Source organism: Nannobrachium achirus (genome assembly GCF_963921795.1).
Source record: "Nannobrachium achirus genome assembly, chromosome: 7".
Lineage (NCBI taxonomy): Eukaryota > Metazoa > Chordata > Actinopteri > Myctophiformes > Myctophidae > Nannobrachium > Nannobrachium achirus.
Genome location: NC_137816.1, coordinates 8,937,019 through 8,948,239, shown reverse-complemented (window position 1 = coordinate 8,948,239; position 11,221 = coordinate 8,937,019). Strand labels below are relative to the sequence as shown.

General features: G+C 46.4%; 1 protein-coding gene across 1 annotated transcript in view; it reads left to right on the top strand.

Moving 5' to 3' along the window:
• Positions 1–268: 268 nt before the first annotated feature.
• adamts17 (ADAM metallopeptidase with thrombospondin type 1 motif, 17) overlaps positions 269–11,221 on the top strand; it is a gene marked incomplete at its 3' end in the record, with an annotated part of 224,751 nt that continues 213,798 nt past the window's right edge. The window contains exons 1-3 of the mRNA XM_080730035.1: positions 269–386; positions 1,657–2,036; positions 8,340–8,535. Coding sequence (XP_080586161.1) covers positions 314–386; positions 1,657–2,036; positions 8,340–8,535 — 649 coding nt within the window. The 5' untranslated portion in view covers positions 269–313. The remainder of the gene's footprint in view (positions 387–1,656; positions 2,037–8,339; positions 8,536–11,221) is intronic.

Genomic DNA, 11,221 nt, shown 5'->3' with positions numbered 1-11,221 from the left:
CTGCGTGGAAAGAACCCACGATTTCTTTACACTTCATTCTCCACTTGAAACCACGTGTAGGGTTTCAGCCCCCTAAGGTGACGGACAGCGTCGGCAGCCAATTGCCTCGCAGACATTTGTCGGTTAGCACGGAAAAGCCAATCACGCCGTCGGAGAGGCAGTCACAGAGATCGGTAGGCGTATCGATCGCTTCAAATTCACTTGGGCTGAGTTGTAACTAACATCTCAAACTTTAGAGAAGTTGTCTGCAGCAGTCCGCTCCCGGCTTCGCAAGCGCTTACATCCCTCGCAGTTCTTCGGGTGGTCTTTTATCATGCATGACAGCCATGCTAAAACGCTTCTCATGCTCCTCTCCCTCATCTGCAGCGGATTGCAAGCGATGACTGGTGAGTAAAGCTGTAATAAGAGCCACAGTCACTCATGGGTTATGTGCTTTTTTTTGTGACTTCGTTTCCAATTGTGCTCGAAAAATAGCAAAGACTGATAAACGGCAGCAATGGTTAAAGTTTCTCACTGCAGCGATACTGCAGGCTATAGGTCTACTTTAAAGGTCGCTTCCATTGAAAAATGGTGCACAGCCTACTGTCATATTGCTGTTAAAAGCGGCGACTGCTTGGTTGGCAAAGGTGGACCGAATAATGTCTTGCATGCTTCTTTCTTCTAGCTCAGTGGTCCTCAAACCTTTTCATGTCAAGGACCCCCAAATTGACACTTATTAGCCCGCGGACCCCCATTTGGAAAGATGTTCCAGGGACTCCGATCTAGCAGTGATTCCCAACCTTTGTAATTTCAAGGACCCCCAGTTTGACATGCATTAGGCTATATGAACCCCCCATTCAATGACATTTCTATCTGAGACCCCAGTTTATATAAAATAAATGTTTTGGTTCGATACGTACAATTTCAGTTACATAGCCATAAGGGTCCATTTGGTTCCTAACTATCATTTAGCTGGGGGACCCCCTAGAACTCCCTCAAGGACCCCTGGGGGTCCCCGGACCCCACTTTGAGAATTATGGTTCTATAGCTGATTTTGGCTTAGGGTCCAGTCAGCTTCCCTTGTGGTTTTAGAGCAGTCACATTCAGTCCTGAGTATTAGAATATGCTGTACTTCCAGACTGTCGGCAAGTACAGTCAGTGACCTATTTGCACACCAGGTTGATTTAGGACACTGGTTCCCAAACAGTGGGTCGGGACCCATTTGTGGGTCGCTGAAACATTTGTATGGGTCCCTTCATTGTTCTGTTTCCTACATTTAGTTTTTAGTTATTATTTTCAAAAAACATTCCCAAAAAAAGCTAAACATTTCATGAATTCAAAACAAAATTCATTTTTTTCTCAGTAATTTCATTAATAACAAAAAGTTTTTTTGTTTTGTGGAAATTCCATAAATTAGAAAACAAATGTTTAAGAAGTAGTGAAAATAGCCGATCTACAAGCTCACGCCGCGTTGTGAGCTTGTAGATCTGCTGTTTTCACAGCAGATCCCGGGCAAACGTCTCTTTTGGGTCTAGAAGACTAGAACTTAAAAGTTTGGGAACCACTGATTTAGCAAGGAGACCCAATAAAACAGGACTTCAGATAGTTAGGCTATACTCTCACTCTCACTCTAGAATGCCTATTGAACGGTTCTGTCCCTCCTCCTCTCCCCCTCAGCCCACACTGAACTGGAGACAGACGAAGTGGTTCCCATGGTGCTATTTGGAGAGGACACACACCTGTTGCAGGACCAGTCGCCGCACAGCTTTGTGCGTGGCCGCGACCGGCGCTCCCTACTAGACTCCCCGGCGGGGGGTCGTCACTCTGGCAGGGGGGACCATCTACTTCTGTCGCTGCCCGCCTTTGGAAAGAACCTGTACTTGAATCTCAGACGGAACGACGCGTTTCTCTCCGACGACTTTGTGGTGGAGTCGAGGGAGGGGGACAAGAGCACCGCCAAACTGTCGCACATATCCAAGGAGCAGCTTTGCTTTTACTCGGGATGGATTGTCAATCACACAGACTCGTTTGCCTCCCTCAATACCTGCGGCGGCCTGGTAAATGACCCGTCTTATGTTTTGGATTAACTTCTTTTTTTTTGTGTGTGTGGTTGTTTTCTTGGGAAGTGTCAAGCATTTATTTAGGAGGCCTGCACTCTCTTGTTTTTACACTTAGTTGTCTCTCAGGGGAACCACAAACGCGCGCACACACACACACACACACACACACACACACACACACACACACACACACACACACACACACACACACACACACACACACACACACACACACACATACACACTGAGAGTCAAGAGGGAGGCACTTGGGGTTGAACTTAACAATTGTGGTGGGTTTTGGGGCTTTATTTCGTAATAAAAGCCTTGTTGCTGTTATTGCATCGAAAACACCCAGCATAGCTGAGGTTAGACGTTCTCTGTGCACTGTATAGGGTCAGTCAGACTCAGTTCTCTGAGAGACTGTCACCATTGTGGACAATAATTTGGGCAGCTGATAGGCAATAATACATGCAGAGTCACTGGCACACGCACACTCTACACAACCCAGACAGCTGGACACAGACAGACACAGAGACAAACATGCATAGCAGAGTTGCTCGGACCAAAAGCCTAATATCTCCCCCGACCAAGGAGGGACGTTCCCCTTTAGACCAGTGGTTATGATGTTAGCATGCCTTTCTGCACAGGGTTTGAATCCCGGGCGTAACAAGAACACATGGGTTGATAATGTATATATAAAGATATCCATATAGAGACACACCATTGCATGCTCTCTCTTTGTTTATTCTCTCTCTCTCTCTCACTCACTCACTCTCTCACTCTCTCTCTCTCTCTCTCACACACACACACACACACACACACACACACACACACACACACACACACACACACACACACACACACACACACACACACACACACACACACACAGAGAGATAGAGAGTACACAGGCAATATACTGTACACAAATACATGTACCAGCTGGGCTGATTATCCAATCAGACACGTAGACAGACATTCCTTAGTGCTTGTGTGTTTAGACTTATACTTCTGTGTATTGTTGTGATGGGACTCTCTGCAATTGAGTTACAGGACTCTGCACATAAACTGCTATCTACTATTATGTGCTTGTATTAATAGTGGATGCACACACAGACGCACGCACCCACGCACGCACGCACGCACGCACGCACACACACACACACACACACACACACACACACACACACACACACACACACACACACACACACCTATTGTGCTGTGGAAGCATGCCCCCCCCCCCCCCCCCCCCCCGCTGAAGGTCTGTAAAAATGAAGAAAAAACAAAGACATGCCTGATCTCTTTTCTTGGCATCTCTTTCACTCTTAGCTAAGTACATCTGACATTATTTCTCTTCCAGGCACAGGCATTGGATGTTATTATCTGGGAAAATAAGGTCATGATTGTTTTAAATGTTATATCCATTTGTGGGAGCTGTAACTAGGTCAGACTCGGTGACACCTTGAGCGGGAGCAGAACAAAAAGGGTCTCGCGGAGCCGAAAATCTGCACACCTCCGAAATATTATGACTAGCGCGGGGCTGACACTGATCCCCAGAGCAGGCCAGCCAAGTAGCAAGCACTATCCAGACACAAACCCCTGAACCTAACCAAACACGGTCACATTTAACCCACGGGCGTACAATGTGTTAATTTCTCAGTGTCGCACAGTGGCTCCTCCGTCCAGTTTTATTTGTGTTGTTAAATCGCAGTGTTGTTTTTGGCCGTGGTTCAGATCCGACAAAGCCCCCTGACACCAGGCCTTGTGTGTGTGTGTGTGTGTGTGTGTGTGTGTGTGTGTGTGTGTGTGTGTGTGTGTGTGTGTGTGTGTGTGTGTGTGTGTGTGTGTGTGTGTGTGTGTGTGTGTGTGTGTGTGTGTGTGTGTGTGTGTGTGTGTGTGTGTGTGTGTGTGTGTGTGTGCGTGCGTGCGTGCGTGCGTGCGCGTGCGTGCGTGTGTTTGTTTGTGTGTGTGTGTGACTCAAATACTATACTTGTGAGGGCAAAATGTCTCGACAATTTGAGGAGATCTTTTCAGGACATTTCTCCCTGTTCTCACAAGAGAAGTGGTTGTTTTATGGTTAAAAGGCTGTGTCAGAGTTACAATTAGGAAAAGATTGAGGTTAGGGGTCTCAAGGATTAGGCATTTAGTGATTACATTTAGGGGTCAGGAATTATGCCAGATTAATTGCGCACAGCTTGTCCGTATACGTGTAATGCCTGACACTGTGGTTCGGCTGATTCCTCTGACACATCACTGTGACATCACAGGTGACATCACAGTGATGTCATATACTCAGAGCAGGGATCTCCATATATGGGCATAAACAGACAGATGTCATCTATATTAAACCCATATCTAACAGGACTGCATATCCATGTGGAACTGGTCCGATATACATCACTGGCCAGACGGCATGGCTTGACATGCCTTGTCGCCCTGAGGTGTCTTACTAGTACTTAGTTGGACGTCGTCTTCGGTGTCCCTCACTGAAAACCCCTGTCTGTCTGTGTGTGTCTGTGTTTGTATTTGTGTGTGAGGCTGTGGGCTTGTGAGTGTCAAGGTCTTCTTGCATTAGTGTCAGCAGGTCGGCTGAAAAGGGAAGGCAAGGGACAAATTGCATCCTATTTGCCTTTCTCCTATGGTACCTCTGATTGTGGCGGCTAGGTTAGAAACTTGGCATGGCTCGACTACTAGCCTTAAACTGAATCATTCCAGACTTCAACTCTCTGCTAGAAAGTGCAGGGTACTTTGCTTCATGCTTGTAGCTACCAGTTGGAATACATCAGTCATTATATCTACGGCAGGGTTCCCCAATAGGTGGCCCGCGGGCCATTTGCGGCCCGCGGGGGGCTACTGTCTGGCCCCCACCAACCCCAGTAATAATGGTGGTATAAGAGCAGCAACAACACTAGTATATCGCCATTGTCGGGTGGAAATCTCGTATCTCCAAATTTGTACGTTCTTTCGCAAATCGTACAAGGCCGTCGCACAAAAGTAGTGAAAACAGCAGATCTACAAGCACACAACGCCTCGCGGTTGTAGATCTGCTGTTTTCACTAGTTTAAATAATTTTTAAAATGCTAAATTCAAAACGAACGGTTTTGGACATACAAGATTTTCACCCGACAACGACGAAAACTGTCGCTGGAGTAGTGGGAACGCCACCGTCGCCCCCTGCAATGCTGTGGCCCTCGGCTTGGTACCCTAGACATGATTCGGCCCTTGGGGAAAACTAATTGGGGAACCCTGATCTACTGTCTATACTGCTTTGTTACAGCCTTCCCAAGCAGTGGCTCAACCAGGAGCTCAAGCCTAGATTTAGTTGCGTGCCGGTGCTGTGCACCAGGCCGATCTACACACTCATCAGACAACGCGTGCATGGAACCACAGCGACACGTCGAGCTTGTAGATCGGCTGTTTTCGGTGTGCAACTATATATAATCAGGCTTCTATAGAAACCCTTGGACAAACTCCCATGGCATACCAGCCGCAATTTGCTCCCCGCCACACAATCACAGTGGATGCTCTGTGGCAGCGGCTGTTCATATTGTGTTGTGTCCCGTTGTTTACTGCTGTCGTCACGTGAGAAGAACCTCCAAACTCGTGTTGCACTTTTTTTCCCCTCTTTTTTTTAAGCGGTGAAAGCCGCTTCCAAAGTGTGGCTTTGTCTGTCCCGTACATGTCCCCCCCCATCTGAATGGTCAATTTTGTCTGTCCCGTACATGCCCCGTGCATGCTTGACCAATTGAGGATTGGTCAAGCTTCACATGCCAATTTGGCCCTCCAGACAAAATCATTCATTCATTCGTTCAGAATTCATAAAAATCTAGAACTAAAGCACATAGAAAGTATAGATCTAGAACACAGAATGTATAGATCTAGAACACAGATTTCATAGCTCTAGAACACATAGAATAAAAATTCACCGCTTCACTTCGAACCGAGGTTTGATTTTTTTAATGGTAACACATTGTATACATAAATACATAAATGAGAATATCTGCCGTTCATTTATTTACTTACTTATTTAATTTCGGAATTCCTGAAAGACGAGTTGAAATGGAAGGCCTTAATGTGTGCATCAAACGGTGTAACGAACTGCATTATTACTATCAAGTAGGTCGGGAGTGGCTTATTGTCGGTATCAGCCGGTAACACGTGGGAGTCTGTCCCCGTTACAATGCGCTAGACCCCTGGGAGATGGACTGCTGAGGTGGAGCGCCACACCTACCATCAGCTCCCAGTACTTGCTGCACAGATTGCCAAGCCGTGCTACTCATACGCTGAGTTGACGATTCCCGGAATCGAACCCATGACCTTGTGGTACAAAGGCGAGAGCTCTACCGACTGAGCTACCCCTCATTCAATAAAATCTGCCTCTATCCATTTGTCCATGACTCTCCTGTCAGGACATAGCCTGCACTGGCTTGATTTCCCTGAGAGCCTTTGCATATACATGACTGTTTAAATGAGCGCGAGCCTTCAGAGCTGATGTATTCATAACCTCAGGTCACTGTGAATGAAACACAGGGCGGTTGCCATGACAACACTACATTGTTGCATCTGGACAGAAACCTTGTACTGTATCTCCATATTTTAACTTTGTATGTTTTGTAAGCTTCTTACTTTCATTTGAAAAGCTTCAAGTGAGAGTGAAAATGGTTTAGTCTGTCTGTTAGTGTTTATCTTCTTTCATGTATCATCGTCCTTGATGATTGGCTGACGACATTTTATTATATAATATATATAAGATTTCTTGTTACAATAAAGTATTAATAAGAGCTTTATTATCGTCGTTGTCGGGTGGAAACCTCGTATCTCCAAAACCGTTCATTTTGTATTTAGCGTTTTAAAAACGATTTAAACTAGTGAAAACAGCCGATCTACAAGCACACAACGCCGGTGCGAGGCGTTGTGTGCATGTAGATCGGCTGTTTTCACTAGTCTTGTGCGACAGTCTTGTATGATGAAGCAGGGCTTTACTTTATGAAAAAAACATACACATTTGAAACTTGGAGATACAAGGTTTCTGCCCGACAGCGACGTTATATTATACATTATTATTAGAGCGTGTGACTAATTAATAACTATGGTGGATCCATTTTTTCTTTGCGTAAATCTTCTGAAAAGTAACAGTTGCACAGTTTTGGACAGTTTGGGACATGCAAGGTCTTCACCCGACAGCGGTCGATATGGGCCCTTATTTGAATGCTTGTTAATGTCATGTGAACTGATTTCCACAGCCCCAGCAGATGCCGTATCCTCACCAAACGTTACAGTCTCCATGATTCATGTGTCTGTCTGCAATGTGTCAAGGGTTGAAAGAGACCTTTATATCTTACATTTCTCTCCCCTCTCGTCCTCACTCTCTCACACGCGCACGCACGCACGCACGCACGCACGCACGCACGCACGCACACACACCCAAACACGTAGATTCACGCTTTATCTCCCAACTCCTTTGCTATTGCCCTGAGGTCATGCGTGCTCACGTGTACAGTGAGTGCCGTTGTTTTGGGTTGAGATTGGCACATTTCCTGGGGCAACCTGTCTAGATCATGCATGTCACACGTGTCTTCTTCTTCTTTTTTTGCTTTTTACTCTCAAAAAGCATCTGCAATGTAGTGCATTTGAAACTACATTGCAGTGCACATCATGGGGTGATCACTGCTTGCCTCCTGTGAATTGTTTAATTTTTTTATTTTAGTTTGTTTTATTTTTATTTCGTTGCTGAGTGAGGTCAGCAGACAAAGTGACGCGAGTGAGATGAAAAAACCTGAATGAAATGTGCCAATGTGAACGAGAAACATCAGCACAGTTACAATATTAGATTGTGTGCATAGCGCTCCATGGTGCGTGATTATGGATCCCACTGGGAAAGATGGATAACCACGCCCCGGACTCATTTTTGAAGCTTGTGATTGGCTGAACCGGACTTAGGGAGCGCTCCGTTGTAGTCACTTGGACCGCGCGAGGTGCACCAAAACCCAATTATCATTGCGTTTATCGTGCGCTTGCCCAGGCCTTGCGGCCTGGGCATAAATATATAACGATTGCATTCACCACGGCTTCGTAACTCGCACGGCGCCTGCGGCGCTCGGGCGCGAAGAGCAGGACCAAGGTCCGCTGGCCTTCGCGCCGCTTGCAATGTCGTGGACAATAACTGTGAAAACGAGCGCTCTATGCCGTTTCCATCCATCTTTCCCAGTGGGATCCATAATCAGGCCTCCATGGTGGGTGAAGGAGTTGCGTGACTGTTTATACCTATGTCTTTGCGTGTCTTGTCTGTTTGTCCAGACTGGCCTCGTCCACACTGGGAAGGACAGCCTGTTCATCCAGCCGGTCGGCGGGCACGACCCGTCCCGGCCGACCTTCTCCGGACACAAGCACAGACTCGTGCGACGCTCGGCCAAGAGCGCCCCCCCCACCGCTCCGCGCGCCACTGACCCTAGATCTGCCGGTGATCAGCACCAGCACTGCGGCACCGTACAAGGTGAGTGAGAGCTTGGATTAGGGGGGTCTTCAACGTTTTCAGGCCAAGGGCTCCATGCATAGCTGAGAGAGGGATGAAGCCGGGACCCCCAGATTCCATATGGTTTCATCGTTTGACAGCACAATCATCAGTGTATTTTGGATTCATGTCAATTTGTGTTATCGGATATGTAACCACTTGAACCGTCAATACTTAATAAACTTGACCTTTCACTCTGTACTTTTGTCCCCTCTACACCAAACCTCTTCGCCGAAAATAGCTGATCTACAAGCTCACAACGCCTCGCAGAGCGAGGCGTTGTGAGCTTGTAGATATGCTATTTTTGGCTAAAGTTCTCATAATGTGGACGTCAGGGTTCAAGTGGTTAATATAAAAAAGGAGAAAAAAAGTTTCGATCACACAAAGATTTGAAGGACCCCCCTGTAGTAACTCCGAGGACCCCCTGTTGAAGACCCCTGGCCAGAAAATAGGACGGGAATAAGGAAAGCTATACAGCACATGGGGTGGCGATGATGTTTCTCGTGCTACTGCCCGACGAAATCCTCCAAATACATTTTCGAAGTCAGGCTTTTACGCGTTTTCGCTGTATAGGAGGAGCGACCCCGAAAGAAGAACAAACTACTGTTGTCTCCGGTTTCCCCAGCCTCCTCCTCCCAGTTTTGTGGAGTGGTTGAACATCCCCGAGAAGCAGCACTAATAAATCATAGGTTCCAGAGCTGCATTTACTGGGTATCTCCCATCCTTTGATGTTCATTCAACATCGGTGTGCCTTGTAAGAATGGCTGCGTGGTATGCAGCTGTTTCCTTATTTAATGTGCATCCCCCCCCTCTGTCTGTAAACTTCTTGTTGAAACCTGCTGAGCCCTCTCTCGCTGCTAACGCTATCAAACACAGAGCGAACGTCTCTCTCTGCGCTTTTACATTAATAATGTGCATATTTTCCAAACCCTCTGCGTCCCATTGCCAAGATTATAGATTTTTGTTCTAGGGGAGAGGAATTCGCTTTTTTTTCTCCTCCACTTTTCTTCCCCCTGCGCACAGCAGAGGGTTCCTCCCCTCGTGCAGAAGAAAGCAGTGCTCTGTAACTCTAAGAATCTTGCAGCATTTTTAGGTTTCTTAATTTTTTTTTAATGTGTGTGTAATTTGTAAACGCCTTACCTGAACACAACATCTAGTCGAAACGCTAATGACCAGTTGGGCAGCTTTTCATGGAAAAGATGAAATGCCCTCTCTATAGGAATGGGATGATACGCGCTATTATCGTTTATCGTGATAAAAAACACTCACAATAATCGTATCGTGGAGATTTCATTTATCGTGATATCGTCCTCCGTCATGCACTGGGATCAATTCACTTTTCATTTGCCGAGCTGCATATCCGGGATACCATTTAAACCCTCTATAATTGGTAAATGGTACTTATTGCGACCGTAAGGTCGCAGTTTAGTATCAAAACCTCCACCGGCCGTCCGTCACGTCCGTCACGTCACACGTCACACGTCACACCTTTGCCCTGCTCATATCTGGGCTCGTTTGTGTATTGTATGACATCACGCCACATCATCGGCTGAGGACTGTGTGATGTCATCATATCTCCATATATGGAGACATAAGTTGCTCATGCCCAAATATGGGCTGGTGAGGTCAGACAGTGTGATGCGTAGGTTATCTCCATATATGGAGATTCAACTTCAATGAGTAACCATGGCAAATCATACCGTACACAAATGACCCTTATATAAGACCGGCATTATCTACCGACAGCTGCTATAAGCCAACCCTGGCGATAAGGTCTGAGTCGAAGAAATGCTTCTTTCCTGGCAAGAATTGCCCCTTTATACTGTAGGGCTCGTTTGTGTATTGTATGACATCACGCCACATCATCGGCTGAGGGCTGTGTGATGTCATCATATCTCCATATATGGAGACATAAGTTGCTCATGCCCAAATATGGGCTGGTGAGGTCAGACTTAGTGTGATGCGTAGGTTATCTCCATATATGGAGATTCAACTTCAATGAGTAACCATGGCAAACTGTCAACTGCCCGTATGTCTTGATAATTGGTAAAACAAACTTTTGGCCTATTTGTGGAGATAAGCGACCAACGGTCGCTTATCTCCCGATTAGGGAGTCTTACTGGTAATATACGTAGTTGATACAGTATTTTTTTCACCTCTCTATCAAATGTCTTTGCCAAAAAAATTGCCGATCTACAAGCTCACAACGCGTCACAACGTAGATCTGCTATTTTTTGGGGCAAATGTTCCGCCCCAGGATAATGGATTTTGATTATCGCGATAATATCGTAAATCGCGATTTCTTTGGCCACAATAATCGTGTTACGACATTTTCATATATGGTCCCATCCCTATAGCCCTCTCTACTACTACGCCTACCCGTTCTCTGGAATGGAAAACGAACGGTATTTCATATAGCTTTAGCTGTGATACACAACATGCAAGATGGGAGCGACGGTGTCCCGCAGCTCTGTCTGTGGTTATCATGTCGTGTGTGTGTGTGTGTGTGTGTGCGTGCGCGTGTGCGCGCGAGACAATTAAAAGCACTCGCCGAGTTTCCCCCACAACGCTTCCCCTGTGCACTGTCATTAACCAGAACGGCCTGACCTTGAGAACCGGCGCTGCACCCCCAAAAGTTACATAACACCTCCTCCCAAGGAAAGACCAC